General features: G+C 36.4%; 3 protein-coding genes across 3 annotated transcripts; all 3 read right to left on the minus strand.

Moving 5' to 3' along the window:
- Positions 1-180: 180 nt before the first annotated feature.
- On the minus strand, positions 181-5,967 carry LOC125811111 (proline-rich receptor-like protein kinase PERK8). Its single transcript, XM_049490605.1, is given in 9 exon segments — positions 181-643; positions 725-886; positions 1,456-1,603; positions 2,261-2,340; positions 2,517-2,587; positions 2,997-3,083; positions 3,377-3,607; positions 3,610-3,789; positions 4,365-5,967. Coding segments are annotated over 9 exon segments (2,031 nt in total). The 5' UTR covers positions 5,248-5,967; the 3' UTR covers positions 181-454.
- A 2,520-nt stretch (positions 5,968-8,487) lies between these two features.
- On the minus strand, positions 8,488-10,963 carry LOC125811121 (probable endo-1,3(4)-beta-glucanase ARB_01444). Its single transcript, XM_049490616.1, has one exon. The coding sequence runs from the start codon at positions 10,795-10,797 to the stop codon at positions 8,692-8,694; it is 2,106 nt and encodes a 701-aa protein (XP_049346573.1). The 5' UTR covers positions 10,798-10,963; the 3' UTR covers positions 8,488-8,691.
- Positions 10,964-14,923: 3,960 nt separating this feature from the next.
- Positions 14,924-17,195, minus strand: LOC125810975 (probable endo-1,3(4)-beta-glucanase ARB_01444). Its single transcript, XM_049490472.1, has one exon. It carries the CDS (start codon positions 17,178-17,180, stop codon positions 15,135-15,137), a length of 2,046 nt encoding a protein of 681 aa, XP_049346429.1. The 5' UTR covers positions 17,181-17,195; the 3' UTR covers positions 14,924-15,134.
- Positions 17,196-17,542: the final 347 nt, after the last annotated feature.

Consider the following 17,542-nt stretch of genomic DNA (forward strand, 5'->3'; position numbering starts at 1 on the left):
TTAATAATGTGCTTTTATAAGTCAATCCAACACTTGTTATATAATAATTCAGGTTAAGTAATCATCTGACTCTATCAACTATTTAATGACATGATTAATTAACATAATTGAGAATCTACGAGTGAACTTTGGATGGTTAAATAGCTAAATGGAACAATTTTTTGTCCTTACAGAAATTTTATAAGGTAGTAACTGCATTTGGTACTCAGTCAAACGACCCTTGATTAACATTTTATCTACATTGTATGAATAGAATGTTGATTTCAGAATGCTACAAAACCAGTTGTTTGTCGTGTGAAGACAACAAAAAAGAGTAAAAAAAGAATGCAGATTTCAATGCTAGCCGAAAAAAGAAAGAATAGCACAGTGATTTACAATGTTAATTACAAGTCAGATCTCTCTGTGAAAAACCACTTGTCAAGGGCAATTTTTTTGATAATGAGCCATTGAGAACTCAACTTTTATAGCTGCCTTGGGAGTAATTGAAGAAATCTGAACTGTACTCTTGACTTCCAAATGCCATCTTTTGAAACATTCTTATCTGTGCAGATTGTTCCCTTGACTCAAAAATTCCACTTTGTCCAGGTTTCACGCCATTGGACAGATCCGACAGCTCATCCATGGAATCTAGAGCTCTAACCACCTGAAATGGGAGGAAAAAAATCAGGACTGCAACGAAATGAATCATAATGAACTGCCTGACCTGCAATAGCACTCAAATTACCTGACTCATCCGTGGCCTCTTAGAGCCTGAATGACGAACGCAAGCTGCAGCTGCTTCAATCATCCGGAACATCTCACCCGCAACAAAGTTGTTTCCAAGCCTAGGATCTACTACATCTTCAAAATTTTCAGTCTCAAGTGCTTGAGCAAGCAAAGGTCGAGCCTACAGGATAGAATGTAACATTCTCAGCTTCGATTTAATGAAAGCACTAGTTGGATGACTTGAGAAATACGTATGAGCAAACAAGGAAAACTCTAAACAATTCCATCACTAGTGTGAATAGCAATACTAATTGTCAGACAAGGTTGAGAGGAATTTTAACAACACCCTAACCACTAGACTAAACCTTTAACTTGTGTCCAGTGGTGTCAATACTTGTATATATATATTTATTAAATCAAAATTTGATCACTGTATACAATGTAATTTTCCCCGACAAAGGGTTGTCGCTTGACACCCTTGGGTCAGGGTGGGTCCGCCCATAGTGTATTACCATCTCCCAGAGCCTTTACAGAAAAATTTTGGAAACCGACCTCTATTCTTCCTCAAAAGAAATAAACATCCCAGAAACCTGAGTTTCCCCCCTATATATTAGGGCACATGCATGGCCTAAGTTTCGATATTTTCTTTCTCTTTAATTCAGCATACAAGGGATGCTTGGCCACAAACTCTGATTAAGCATCAACATTAATCATTACAGGAAATTAAAACAACTAAAAATTTGAACTTACCCATTCAACCAGGCTTTCATCCCCTAAGGGTTGAGACTGGTCAACAGGTTTCCGTCCCGTAATAAGCTCCAAAAGCACAACCCCATATGAATAAACATCAGACTTCTCCGTTAATTTTCCACTAGATGCATACTCTGGCGCCAAGTATCTGAAATCATTTATGTCAATGTCAAGTAATCAGCTGAACACATGCCATACAACTACAAAATTAGTCATTTTGATTAATAATTTAATATCAGTTTAACCCATTTCTGTGGGTAGGATCAGTGGTATAGCCAGAAATTTCACAAAGGGTGTCCAAAAATAGCAGCTTGTTATGTTAAGGGTGTCCAAAATATGTTATTTAATCATTTCGTGTATCATTTTACTTATATATATGGTATATTTTCCGACGAAGGATGTCCAATTGGAAAATCTAGGTGGCTGACATTTACGTTATGGTTCTGAGATGCTGCATAAAAGCAACTGTTTGACTGAAGACCAAATCCTGCCCCCATACTAGAGTACAAAGTTACCAACTCGAGGCTGATACCAACTGAAGGTTGTTCTTGCAAGTGAGGAATCAATGTATGTTAAATTAAGGTCAATTTACTCTCTCCCCTGAGGTTCAAAGTGAAATGGAAGTGACAAAAAGTAATACTGTAGAAGTTTTAGAAGTAAAAGCAGCTTTAGGATAAAAGTTTTTGGAGATTACTTATGGTGCAACTGACCATGGTGTTGATGATGTTGTCAGATAACATGATGTAACAGAAAAAGACCAACTAAGATTTCTTCAAATGTAAGACTTAGCACATGTATGACCTACCCAAAGGTTCCCATCACACGAGTTGTCACGTGTGTACTACTGGCATCACCTGCTAACCTTGCAAGGCCAAAATCAGCAACCTGAAAGGAGGAAATGCATTGTCAAACTGCATAAACTATAAGCCATAGTGAATATGATTTCCTCAACACCATTACAGCATGAAACACGAGCTTTTCAGGTTCAGATGCCTAAGTTCAACAAACAATGACAAACACCAAGTCACAAACATAAGTTTAGGTTGGATAAATTGCCATACCTGTGCCTCGAAATTGATATCCAAGAGAATGTTTGATGTTTTGATATCCCTATGGATAATGCGGGGATGACCTGAGAACAACATAATCAGCAAAATTTCAGAGGATAAATCAGTAAAGGAAAATTGCAGAACATAAAAACATGCTCTATTCCCAAAGGAAGTCCATTCAATTTGGCGACATTACAACTGAAAAGATTTGTCTATTTTAGCATTAGTTCTCATTAATAAACAATGTAGTTACCAATTACATTGACTAGTCAAGGTTTTACACTTCTATAATGAAGGGTGGTCGAAATTAGGCCTTTTGATGGATAACACATGCTAAGCGAAGAACATTGGATATTGCATCTGAGCTTCTTTGGAGAAATTTAACCACTCTTTAAGCCACTTTGTCCCCATTAGTCCTTTTATTAAGTCTCCAGAAGCCCTAGGTTTAACTAATGTGGACAAGAGTAAATATAAACATAATAAGAAAATTACAGTCTTCATGCAGATAAGCAAGTCCACGTGCTGCACCAGCAGCTACTTTTACTCGGGTAGCCCAATCCATAGTTGGCATGCCTTTACCTGCAGCATTTAATCAACGATAGAAGTTACGTTAGCATCATATCCGAGACTAGAGAACATCCTTCTCAGTTCCATCTATGTTCATAGAAATGTGGCACAGTATAAGGCCAATTGGTTGAAGCCGTTGTTAGCAGCTATTCATGTCATAATGGTCATTACCAGCCATGATAAGAAAAATAAGTAACTCATCTTGGAATTGTGGAATTGGAGAATTCAACATAGAGAACAAAATCTAGAGTACAGTAATCCAAATACTTCAATTCATTAGTTCATTTATCTCAAACCTGTCTTACCATGAAGGTGATAGTCAAGCGTGTCATTTGGCACATAGTCGTAGACAAGTAATCTTTGCTGCTCTGAGATACAGTAACCAACAAGTGAAACCAAATGGCGATGGTGCACACGGCTGATAATTTCAACTTCTGCTCTGAACTCACGCTCCCCTTGTCCACTTCCACTTTTCAGCTGTTTGACAGCAACTTCTCTTCCGTCGTTAAGAACACCTTTGTAAACATATCCAAACCACCTTCACCCAAAACACTATTAGGAGAAAAACCATTTGTTGCCTCTGATAATTCTTCGTAAGTGAACCATGATCTTGAATTTCCAATACCCCCATGGTCTGGAGAGTACATAAAATTGCTTTGCGAGCCAGTTGGAGCTAGATTAGTGGAATGTTGAGACCTTGATCTCAGGAATGATGTATCTGGAAAAATAAGTATTTCAGTAAGACTCCAAAAGCTGGGAACGGGATAGGTTGTTATTATATTATAATAAACACTAACAATACTCGAGATAAGTTTGCAAAATTGACAAAGTGGAACATAATTTTTCTGATCTGTACTCTACATTATAAAGCTGATCCACAAATGGAAAGGTAAAAAGAGAATATGGACAACTAAGTTACACAAAAGTTCAGAATTCTTGTTTTCTTGGGCAAAGTGATTTTGTTGTGTGCACTCCACTCTGTAGCAAAGGGGAAAAAAGAGTGAATTATCATGCAAAAGAAACAAAAATATGCCTTTGATGTTCGGTAATACAGATGAGTCATCTGTAACTTCGAAAAAAAAGAACAAATTGTACCATTAATTCCTTCTACAAAAGGATCATTATGGTTCACGTGATATAGTTCCTTGTCATCAATACAGTAATACATGCAAGCTAGAGTTTAGGAAAGGATGAATACATTTTTATCACTCTGGAAAATTGGAATGTTTTAGCAATAAACAAATTCCATACAGCAAAATCCATAAGGAAATTTAAGAACCTTGAAAGCAATACCTGAATTTGGTGAGGAAGCAAATGGAGAGGGTCCCAGGTAATTGAGATTAAATGCACTCTCTCTTTTCTTTCGCCTACGTGTAAACCAGACAGCAACAATGACCAAGCTAAGGGCCAAAAACCCAGCAACAACACCAATTGCCGCCACACTTCCTGTCTTATTTCCCCCACCATTTCTGGCACTTGAATCTGCAGTGATAGCAGGCTTAGGGATAGCAGTGGGCTTCTCTGTAGGAAGGCGAGTCACAGGTAATGGAGGGGGAGCTCCAGCTGGAGAAGTATTATTTGGGGGAGCAGGAGGTGAAATAGAAGGGGGTGGAGATGTTAAGAGGTTCGGTGGAGGGGGAGCCAATGCAGGAGGTGGAGGGGAGTTTTGTGGCGGATTTGCAACAGGTGCAGGAGGTGGAGAATCAGGGGGTGGTGGTTGATTTTTCACTGGTGGTGGAGGAGAAGGTGAAACTGCTGGAGGGGGAGGAGGTGGGGAAGGAGGAGGAGCAGGAGGAGGAGAATCTTTTGATGGTGGGGGTGGAGATGAAGCTGGAGGTGGAGAATTAGCTGGTGGAGGAGCCTTAGGAGAAGGTGGTGGTGGTGGTGACACTGACGGCTTTGGAGGAGGCGCCGAAGGTGGTGGCGCCGCTGCTGTTGGAGGTGGAGGTGGAGGTGGAGGAGATTCTGCCGGTGGAGGTGATTTTGATTCTGATGGAGGAGGAGAATCTGGAGCTGGTGGAGAAGGAGGTGGAGCTGAAGAGTCAGGTGGTGGAGGAGGAGGAGATGAAGAATCAGGAGGAGGAGCAGGAGGTGAATCAGAAGTAGAATTTGAAGGTGTAGCTGTGGGGAAAGTTGGGAATGGAAAAAAAGAAGAGGGAGAATTTGGAGAGGCCATATTCAGTAAAGCTCTCAATTCTGATCAAGAATTATGCAGTAAACTCCCAAATCCACATTGGAATTTCTCAAAAACCTCTCATTTACACACAAATCCAAGAATGCAAAACCCCTTCTTCCCAAAAACTAAATCCTCAAATTGAAGTTGCAATATTTTGCTTAGAATCAGCCTTTCTCAAAGCCAAAACTAGTCTTAATTAAACCCTAAAATCTAAACTACTAACAACCCAGATCAAAAGATTCCAAAGTCAACAGTTAAAGGAAAACGAAACAGACCCAGATCCCTCAAAAAGACATTGGAAGAAAGGTGAATGCAATGTTAGTAGTTCAAAAGTGAAGTTACCTCTTAGAGTGTTGGGTTACAGGTAGGAATGTTGGAAGATGAGGAATGGTAAAGCTGTACTAAACCAGCCATGAAATGAGGGCAAATGGGAACGTGGTTGCCACTTCGGAATAGTCTTTTAGTTTTCTTGATTTGGTAATGTCAAAAGAGAGCGAGTAAAATCAGAATCTTGAACAAGGCAGAGACAACATGGGGAGGCCTCAGAGGTACATACATACTGATGAACTCAGCATTTACGTCAAACAAAATAACTTAATGTGTGTGTGTGATAGAACGTTATCAAGAAGCTAAGTCAAAGAAAACATCATGAAGCCCATGTTCAAGATAGGTTAATGGTTTTGTGGTCTCTGCACACAATTGCTAACAAACAATCATAGACCCAAACCAACACTAAGTTAAGAATGTAGGTAGTATTAAAATAGAGTAGTAGTAGTAGTTGTCTTCTCCGATTTCATTCCTTTGTCAGCTTATAACTGTCATTATCTATCGAAAAACTGGAACAAATATATGTTATTAACAGTAATTTACGAATCACTATATACTACTCTAGTACTTAATTCCCTAATTAGCGGGCACGCGTGAACATCGGCTCTGTTGCGCTACGTTTCCTTTTTCGCTTGCTGCTTAGTGTCTTTCACTTTTCTTTTCTTTTTGTCTTTTCTGCTCTTTTATTCCTTTTTTGCTTCCATGAAAGTGATTGGTTAGATAATAAGCATTCTTTCATTTTTAAAAGTAGGGTAAAAATTTATTTACATTTGTTATTTATATTGAATGATATTACGTTATCATGGTTACGTAAAACGAATTAAAGTTAATATATATATATATATATATAATTTAATACTAAAAGTGTAAGCTAATATATGTGTTATGTAGTTATTGAAATAATAAAAATACATTTTTACCCAAAAATAAAATAGACTACCTACAAAAAAAGACTAAAATATATTTGTGTTTAGGCAAGTGGAATAATCAAATTTGAAGTCTAAGCTAACTTATTAGAATATTATAAAAGTTTGTTGAACAAACAAGAGATAATAATGATTTTACTTGAACAAATTAAAGGTAAGAGTGAATTTTGCACGTTGATGCCGAAAGCAAAGTTGATTTCCATTTTGGTGACCTTTGTTTTGTCATAGACATAAAAAATATGACTCGTGAAATTATAAATATTTTCTTTTATTTTGATTTTTTTTTTCACTTTGTATGAATTTCTTTTAAAAAATAAATAAATTTTATAGTCTGAAATTAAAAATACCGTGGAATATATCAAAATATCCTTAATATTGTGATTTTAAACATGTCAAGTAAAAAATTAAAATTAATAATTTAATTTTAAAATATAATAACAGTAAAAGTACAATAAATAAATTAAAACAGAAGAGTACTTACTAAATTTAGTTTGAACTACTCAAGCAACTACTGATTAAACCCTTCCTCCAAAAGTTTGAAACTTTTCACCCGAACCCCAATTTATAGTTTATGCAATAAGAAATTATTGAACTTCTCATAACGTAGAAGTTGTTAAAAAAATATGTCTATGGCAATGAAAATGAATACATGTTAATTGTGTAGATTGTCTTTTTGTTTGTTGTTGAATTATTTCATTCTCCTTGTTGCATCAAATTATTGTTGATTTATCTAATTTACCCCCAAAAAATATTATTATTTGCATAATTAAACAACTCTCACTATCCTTTTCAAGATTTCCTACTTAATATAAAAATATATAAGAAAAAACCGATGTGGTAATGAGCGTGTAGCACGACATTTCTTTCTATTTGTAATTAACGAATATTTGGCAAGAAAATACTGTAAAATCAATCCTCTGATCATCTTTAAAATAGAGTAATTATTTTTTCATGACGCGGGGAATATTTAGAAAGAAGAACAAAAAAAAAAGTAAACAGAGTTGTATTTACAATTATTTAATCAATAAAATCTTTGTTTTATAAAAAAAAATAAAAAAAATAGCTCGAGTCAATGCAAAGAGTTTAGATGGCACCCCTTTTATTTGTTGTCACTTCGCTGGACGCGCTGTCCACCAAACCATGATTAAAAAAAAGGAAATTGAAATGCAAACGCTTCAAAGAACAATATAATTACAAAGCACATGAATATCTGAAAAGATCTCACCCCAAAAAATAAAACTAATGATCCTTCGGAGTGGCCCACTCAAGTTTGAAATCCCTTACCATTGAAAGGAAGGAGTTTGCCTTTTGAATTGAGTTCATCACACTGTATTTGCCTAGTCATCTCTCCTTCTTGATTTTCAAGCTATTGAATGGGAGCGGAAAAAAAAAAACCTAATGATGTAGTAGCAAACTTGGCAGTTGCACCAGAATTCAGCCATACTGTTAGAATATAATATGTCTGTCTAATCACAGCTAGGAAACTCTAGGCACCAACTAATGTTTTAGGTTGGGTCCCTGAAGGCCTACTTTTTTCTTGCATCAAAAGGTTAAAATCAAACATATGTTAGAATCTATAAAGAGTGTTTTTGTACTCGTCTTCTTCAATGGAGGCAACATATTTGCACGCAATGGCACACCTTCCTACAAAGGGTGTCATCCAACATTACTTTGTCGATGACATCACTAAATATATATATGTAAAATAAACATCAAATTGGGACAACAAAATAAAGCCTTAACGTATACATTTTCGGACTTAAATTCATACAAGACAGTTGTAATAATAGGCAGATACAGCTTGTGTAAAATTCATTCAGCATATATGCCACTGTTTGCACGAATAAATTGGTGTAACTCAGTGAATCTGCCCACTTGGTTCCACAGGTGGTGTTCAAGTGGCATTTTGCTAGGTGGATAAGTGCCAATTGCATAGTATCTCAAAGTTCAAGATATGTAACAGAAACAGAATGTAGCAGCAACAAAATTCTACTTAGCAACTCCATTGATCATGGTGCATATTTGTTCATGTAAAAGAGCTTCAAGCAATGGTCCAGTGTAAAAACATGAACTTTGTGACATATTGGTTATTAAACACATTGGTATGAAGTTAACAAATGGAAATGTTTAATCCATCAAGAATAAACAATCTAACAAGCATAATTAGTGAACTTCTCAAGTTTAAAGCTGATCATTTTCTGCTATGAATCCACCACAAAAGATTTGAGAGTGAATTTCCATCATCATGACTGCTAAGGTCCCTCACTTCATTTAGAGCTTGCTTCTGCTTATAAATTGCTTCCAAGGCATAAACAAATCCTTTCCATCCTTCCTCAGTTCTGTTTTTGGGTACACTAGTGAGTGCCCATTTTACGAGCTCCTTCACATAATCAACATCAGAAAACACAACCTCAGTGATTGGCAATATTGGTAGAACTTGAATCCCCAGCCTAATGTCTTTCCTCTCAGCTGGTGCAAACCAGAGAATGCTGTCTCTTTTTCTAGACCATAATATACCAACAACCTTATTGTTCTTGACAAATCTTGGTGCATATATTTTGTTGTCTCCTTTTACATGCCACCAAGTCTGTGCTGACTGAATTTCAAAGGCTGCTAGAGTGGAGCCAAGCGAAACAAGATCTGCATCTCCATACGCGGATCCCATCAGTGCTGCTGAATAATATGCATTAATTGCTTCACTTGTGCTCTCTTGGTTTCTTCCAAATGGAAATTCAGTCAGCCCTGCAGCCCAAGAATGTAGCTTCCATAAGTCAAAACACCTAAGACGCGTGTAATGCTGGTTCTCCTTCGGTCCCAAGTTCGTGTAGTCTTCCACTAAAGAATAGGCTTGACTCTTGTACTGCTTTCCCCATGCAGGATCAAATCTTGTAAGCACTGAAATGCCATATATATAGTATCCCAAATGAAAATGATGATCATTGTAAATTCCAAAACCAAAATCACCTGTTGTGTCATTTAACCCATGTTTAGTCACAAGTCCACCCCATTTCTTGTCATAGAAGAAGCCATTGGCACCAAATGTTCCGTTTAACCAAGGTTCTATCATATCCTTCAAGAATTGAACAACTACTGGTGTTATCTTAGGATAAGAAACCTCTTCTGCAATCAATGCCAATCTTGCTGCTCTAGCAACCAATTTCCCATAAAAGTAAGACGATGTAGCAGATATGTTTGATGCATTCAAAGTCTTAACATCGTTACCAAGTGCACGAATAATTTCAGGGATTGATTTTTTATTCAAACCTTTAATCGAATGCCATGATACTGGGATTGACTCTGCTTCAAGATCCCATGTATCTCCAATTACACCAACAAGCTCACCATCCATGCTACTGTACTTGACATCCTCCAGCACAGTTACTGAAGCATCTGCTTTTGAAAGAAGTCGAAGATGGAGGGGGTGAGCAAGCATAAGCAACTTCCCTGCACCCTTCACATCCCACTTATACTTGAGAGCAAAAGACCCCAAAATGGCACTTCCCGAAACAGGATAAGTCAAGCTACACTTATCAAGTATTTTCTCAAATTGGGAATCAGAATCAGCCAAGAGAGCAATCCGAATAACACCCGAGAACCCACCAGACTTAATGGTGGATACATTATCAGTCAAATGAATCGGAGCAGACGCATATAGGATCCAGGTTTGACGATTCCGGAGTCTGATAGTGTACTTAGTAAAAGAACTATCACACGAGAGCTTGCGAATTGGATCAGCGGTTGAGATTGAAATTGAAGTGTTCCCATTGACAGCAAAAGTCAAATAAGGACTACCTCTTACAAGAAAGAATCTAAGGTTACTCGAAGGCAAGTCCAAAGTAACACTAAGATCACTGTATGATGAGATTACATGGCGCTGATTTGGCTTAGGATTCTTGGAAGCAGATATAGTCAAATCAGGGCGAAAAATCTGTTCAATGAAATCAGAGGAAATGTTCTGAGATGGATAAGAAAAAGAAATGGAGGAGTTAGCAGAGCGAATAAGATAAGGTTGAATATACTCGGGCTGATCACCATTCTTGAGTACAAAATTTTGAAAAAATGAATTAGTGGGCAAAGGAGTGGATACAAGCTGACTAGAAAAGTAATCTGATGGTTCAGGCAAGACTAAAGATTTTCCTTCAGGGAAGAGAAATTGAGTTTTTGGGTGCAAGGTTAATTCAGCATTATAACCCTGAACCAAAACAGAAAATGCATAAAACAGTAAAAGTGGCACCATTTTCAAGCTGTTTAGGATAGAATATTCACTGTACAGAGGATTTGGAGCACCAGCTCCCATTCAAGATGATTAAAGAAGAGATTTTTGGAAGACCCTTTCTAATATTTTGGCTACTTGGTTTAATTTAAAGGGAAGGTGGATTAGGAATGGATAGAAATTCTGAATCTCAAGATTCTATATTGTCTAGTTGACTTTGAATAAGTGAGAAATTCAGAACGTGACATCTTCGTGTTTCATACTTTTTATGAAGTTGTCAAGAATAGCTGGCTAGCACAGCTTTAGTTGCTGAAAAGTCCAAGATTTCTGCAAATTTAAGGGGAACGAACATGAGGAAAAAGAGGAGATGAGAGAGACAAAAGGGAAAAGGAATACCGGCTAATTGCTTAATTTCTTGTGTAATTAAAGTTAATTTCTGAATATTAACGTTACACAAGGACAAAACATATTGACCTACTCTCTGGTATTTGACATTAACTAGTGAGAGTCAGATATAATAGAACAAATTATAGTGAACGTTACCAACAGAGATTTGGTAAACATTTTGAGCCGTTGGGTGCTGACTGCTGAGGTCAATTTACAATAAGTGGTTATATTTTGATTAGCACATCATGATCTAGAGTATAAACAGTGTATACTTTAGGAAAGTGCTTCAAGAAACGGTAAGTTCAAAGTTGCTAGCTGAAACAAACAAAACATCACCCACCCCCTTTATTATTTGAGTATTATAATTATTACTCCCTCTGTTTCTATTTATATGTTAGTATCATTTTAGATTTCATGTGCATTAACAAAATAACTAGCAATCCATGAACATGAATTAATTTATTTTGATTAATGAACATGAATTATTTACTTCATTTTTCTATGTTGGTCAAATATATATTTTCAAAAGGCATATAACTCACAAAGATAAAATAAAAAAATAATATCATTTATACATTAATTTTTTGAAATAACAGATATTAAGAATTATCTATTTGTAGTATTGCAGTATGGACGACATGAAAATGAAGGGAGTATTTTTTTTTTTGGGAGGAATGATGAAGGGTTGGGGACCAAAAGGGACATTTACAGGGAAAAAAAAAATTCTATCCCCAATCGTCTCATATTCAACATATTAGTGAAAATATTTATTTCATATTACTTGATCACTAACTAAATTAGGATAGAATTAATTTTTTTTTAATTTACTCTACAATTAATATGGTCTTTGAAAGTTTAAATAAATTCTGAAGATTTAAGAATTTTTTTTCAAGAGGCTAATTAATATGCACAAAGGGGAAAACAGTAAAGTTGATTAATCTATTAATAATTTCTTAATCACCGTATAAAACGCACAAACGTCATTGTGTAGAGATGCAATTCGCCAAGCTAGAGCAAAGAAAGCCGTCCGACTCTTAAATCTTCAAAATAGGAAGTCAAAGACTTTTTTTGGGGGGGTTTAAGGGTTGCTTGCAGTACCGGAGCATCAAAGGCTTTTGAGATTTACACCTCCTTATTATAGAACCTAAATAAAGGCTTTCAGAAGCTTCCTTAGAATTTAAGCCTTTTGAAGCGCCATAATTATAGCTATGGTTAGAAAATGCACATCTAATTTAGAATGGAGTGAGTAATTTTCGCTGAATCAATAAAGATATAAATGAGTGTCATGAAGGGCTGAGAACCTAAGAGATTTCACCGGAAAAATAACTCTCTTTTTTTAATCAAGCACTGGAAAAATAACTCACTCGTACGTCATGTTAAGGCTAAATCAAAAAATATAAAATGGGCGTTTTGGTTTAGAGATGCATTATGACTTTAATTTGTAACCTTTTAAGGTTATTCGTAAATACCGAACATGTTACTATATTTTCCGGATTTATTTATCTACAAAATAAATAATATATACAGATTTTATTCTTATTTTGAAGAAAAAGGGTTGATTTCTAATTAATCCTCGAGCAAATAAATATTTTAAAAGTAGAACGAACAAAAATAAGAGGCTTCATTGACGATCAAGTCTGTCACCATCATGCGGGCTGCGGTCAATGTGCTTGAATCATCGCATCACATCATTTATATATTATTTTATATCTAAAGTTAGTTAGTTATTTCAGAGCATCGCATCACATCATTTATATATTATTTTATATTTAAAGTTAGTTATTTCATATTCTATCTGGTATAAAATAATATATAGATTTTTTTATAATTTATATATGAATTAGTTAAGCAGATTTCTTATTTATCAACTAAAGATCGTATTAATTTTTTTACATAAATAGCTTTATTTTCTATTTACCTACAAAACATCACGTAGTTATACATAAATTAATACATGAATAAAAAGACCTTTAGCGGCATCAAAAGTCGCCACAAAAGCTCAAAATATCGTCACCAAAAGAGCCCTTAATAGAATAAGCAGAGAAAATAAAGAAAAATTAAAAATTATTTAGTGGAATACTTTTGTTGCTACTACTTCTATTTCAATTTCCAATCTCAAAATGCAACTTTTTCCTAGAAAAGAAGAGAATTTTGACATTGGATTTAAGTGAGAATAATTTTTGGTGGAACAAGTTTGGAAGTGTTTAAGTTGCAGCAAATAGTCACGAATGATCTTTATATGCAAAATGGCTCTCTTTGACAGGGTTCTAATTGATGCATTTCTAAAATTTATCAAACTATCCTGCAACTTCAAATTTTTGTCAAGTATCTACTCATGAAGAATCAAACTACAAAATTGTAACCTTTCTGCCTGGTAAAAGCAGGCTAGCTTAATCACGCTATAATAACTACAAGACCTCATGGATGATCAAAGATTACATTTTCAAGTCAGACCTCATGGATGAAATACGTACTAATGTGTTGAGAAAGCCGATGAGAAGGCTTGCTTTGAATGTATGCTGCATCATATATGCAACATCAACACAGTGGTACTAGATTATCATTTGACATGGTTAGAAAGTTCATGCTGTAGAAACCAAATCATTAGGTCTACCTTGAGGAAGGCAAGTCAGATTACTAATTAAAATAAACACGTCAAAGACGGATGTTACCATAGATAATTCACTCACATTCAGAACTGGATAAGGTGCCATCTACTGGTAAAAAAAAAACTACTGTAAAGGAAATGGTGCTATTAGAAGCATCTAATAATAAACAGTTTAAACTGAAAACACATTCAACAGTTACACTATTTATAAGCAATGACACAGTATGTAACCTTAGGCCCTTATAGTAGAATATGTACCTGAAATGGTTGACTTAGTTTTTCACTTGAGTTGTCAGATATCCGATGCATGAATATACTCACCTAGCTCCTTCACATCTTTGTATCCCTCTTTACTGATGACTCTTAACCTCATTCCATTTTAAACAGCCGAGACCAGATACTGTCAGTACTCCCTCAAACATACTAGTGGAAGTAAGACTGCAACACAGCCTACTCATTTCCTTTAATGTTTTTGGACACCATTTTCAACGATGCTGAAATGTTCCTTTGCCTCTAACCTCTTACTTGCCTTAAATGTATAAGAACATTATATAATAAAAGTGGCAATTGTTTCACTTTCAAAATTCTCACCAACAGAATATTTGAGTTAAAAAGAAAAAGGGAAACACAAAGAAGGAACAGACAAAACCCCAACAATTCCCAGATTTCAAGACAAATTTAGAGTAACAGCTTCCTGCTAGTTGAAAATCTGAAAAGGGGTCAAAGAATATAGCAACCATGGAGGCAGGCATACATGTCCAAAAAACAAGAACAGAGATCGAAGAAGGATTTTCAAGCAGCAGCACACAGAAAGATTTCAGCTTGGAATTTTCAGATCACCAGAAGATCAATCAGTTTTCATTTGCAAACAAGTGTTTCTATTTTTCCAGTGCTATAAGAGATTTGGTTGGTTATATTACATCTCCACTCATAACAAGCAGAACTACACTAACTATTTAATGTATATCTCACCAGAAATCCAAATTAAGCATTTATGTCTACGAACATTAGCGTCCTTCACCTCATGTGATTTGATAATTTCACATCTAATATTAGTAATGTCTGAAATCAACCTCAGATACACAAAGATCAACACAGTAACAATATTCACGGATTCACCTACTCAATTTGGAAATTACAGGTACCACCGATGATCAACTTAGCAAATTATTTGTACACTGCATTATTTTTGTTTTTCATTCTAAGGAACCAAAATTTTGGCAAAGTTGGACTTTTATTCATAACAACTCAAGATCTGGTGGAAAATTACAGCAATCATATCACAGAGCATTGCGCTGCAAAATAGCGCTCCAAATTTATATAGAGAAAGAGAAAAGACAAATACCAAATCACCAAACTAAATATCCTTTTTTTGTTCCCATCAGATCATATTGAGAACACTCAAATGTAAAACACCGTAAAAGAATCAATGAGAGTAGTGTCTGAACCAGCAGAACTTGCTTCCTCTATCAGATTCCCCCACTTCATCATCTCTAGAATGAATCCACCATAGAAGATTTGAAAGAGAATTTCCATCATCAAACCCAGTTAAGCTCCTAGTTTTGTTCAAAGCACCCACTTTATCATATATTGCTTCCAAAGTATACACAAACCCTTTCCAACCTTCTCCAACCCCTTCCCTTGCCAGAGCTGGCAGTGTCCATTCGACCAACTGCTTCACAAACTGCACGTCTGAAAACAGAAGTTCAGTAATGGGCAATATTGGTAAGACCTGAATTCCAAGTCTACACTCTTTCCATTCAGGTGGAGCAAACCAAAGGCCGCTATCCCTTTTGTTAGACCATAAAACACCCACCACCCTGTTGTTTTTTGTGAATTCTTCCCCATATAAAGTGCTTCCCTCTTTCACATGCCACCAAGTCTGTGCAGAATGAATCTCTAAAGCTGAAAGGGTCGATCCAATGGCAACAAGATGGGTATCCCCATAGGCCAAACCCATTAAAGCTGCTGAATAGTATGCATTAACTGCTTCACTTGTGCTCTCCTGGTTTCGTCCATCAGCAAACTCTGTCAATCCCCCAGCCCAAGAGTGCAGCTTCCACAAGTCAAAACACCTCAACCGGGCATACTTTGAATTTGATCGCCTGCTTAAATTCATAAAATCCGCCATAAGTGCATAAGCTTGTGGCTTATACTTCCTCCCCCAGATGGGATCTATCTTGGCTAGCACTGCAATTGCATAAAGGAAATGACCAATATGAAAATGGTGATCATTATAGACCCCAAAACCAAAGTCAGCTCCCGAATCCAACGCCCCTTGCTTAGTCACAATTCCACCCCATTTTGATTCATAAAAGAAACCATTTGCTTGAAAAGTCCCCTCCAACCATGGTTCAACTGTATCCTTCAAGAATTTGCGGATTGCCGGGATAACATCAAGGTGACAAACCTCTTCAGCTATCAATGCCAGCCTTGCTGCTCTTGCAATCAATTTTCCAAAAAAATAAGATGATGTTGTAGATATTCCCTTTGAATCCAAGGCAGCAACATCCTTATTCAACGAATCAATTATTTCTAAACATGCCTCCTCCTTAACACCTTTAATGGAATGCCATGTTACAGAAACAGGGTCACTCTTCAATATCCATGAGTCTCCAACAACACCAACAAGCTCACCATCAATACTATTGTACTTAAAACCCTCCAAGACAGTTACCGAGCTATCCGCAGCAGAAAGGAGCTGAAGATGGAGGGGATGAGCCAGCATAAGCAAGTCACCCCATCCCTTCTTTTCCCACTTGTACTCCACGCAAAATGGCTGCTTGAAAACAGCATTACCACTTGTAGGATAACAAGAACTGAAACGATCAAGAACTGCTTCACTAGTTTGATCAGAATTTGGCAAACAAGCAATCCTAATAATACCCGAAAACACACCAGACGTGATAGACGATACATCATTACTCAAATCAATGGGGGATGAAGCATACAAAACCCAAGTTTGCCCATTGTTGAGCTTGATAGTATATTTAGTACGATTACCATTGGGAGAACATTGAAGAATGGCGTGAATTGTGGAAATCGATATCGCTACATTTTCAATAACACTACACGTAATGAAGGGGGAACCTTTAACAAGAAAGAACCTAAGATTGCTAGAGGGAAGGTCTAATGTGACACTAAGATCATCAAAGGATGAAATTACATGGGGTGCATTTGGATTGGGATTATTCAACGCTCTGATGGTCAGATCAGCAATAAAAGTCTGGTAAATAAAAGCCGGATTGTGGAACTGAGATGGGTAACAAAGAGTGAGGGATGAAAGCGACGATTTGACGATATATGGGTGTATGAATTCAGGTTGATCACCATTCTTGAGTACGAAATTTTGGAAGAAAGAATTAGTGGGCAAAGGGTTCGAGAGGAGATGAGGAGCAAAAAAGGCAGATGGGTCAGGTAGAACAGTTGATTGGGTACCTGGGAAGATGAAAGGCTGTGAGGATAATGCCATGGCAAAGGATTGTGAGGAAGATGAAGTTGGCTGTGGAGGGGTTTTATAGGGTTTGTTAGGTTTTTCAACACCATGATTGATAAGATATCGAAAGCTTAAGCGCGTTAATTTGATCTGAAAAATAATCAATACACAAATTATTAATTGCGTCAAGTGCATATTTTATTTGTGTTGAAATGTCAATTTTGGAGAAGTAGTTGAGAAACATACATACCTGTTCGAATAGCCGCCAGCAAAGAGGAAAGAAATGGAAATTTGACTTAGGGCCCGTTTGGCCATGCTATCATTATATGGTATCATGAGATGAAATTGAAAGTTTATTTGGACATGTGATATGAAATTTTTGTGTTGTATATTTTCTC

The sequence above is a fragment of the Solanum verrucosum genome, unplaced genomic scaffold (genome assembly GCF_900185275.1).
Source record: "Solanum verrucosum unplaced genomic scaffold, falcon-dt-bn FXZP01000032.1, whole genome shotgun sequence".
NCBI lineage: Eukaryota > Viridiplantae > Streptophyta > Magnoliopsida > Solanales > Solanaceae > Solanum > Solanum verrucosum.

Bases quoted from the DNA above. Each gene is read 5' to 3' on its own strand.
- LOC125811121 (XM_049490616.1), bottom strand. From the start codon at position 10,797: ATGGGAGCTGGTGCTCCAAATCCTCTGTACAGTGAATATTCTATCCTA.
- LOC125810975 (XM_049490472.1), bottom strand. From the start codon at position 17,180: ATGGCATTATCCTCACAGCCTTTCATCTTCCCAGGTACCCAATCAACT.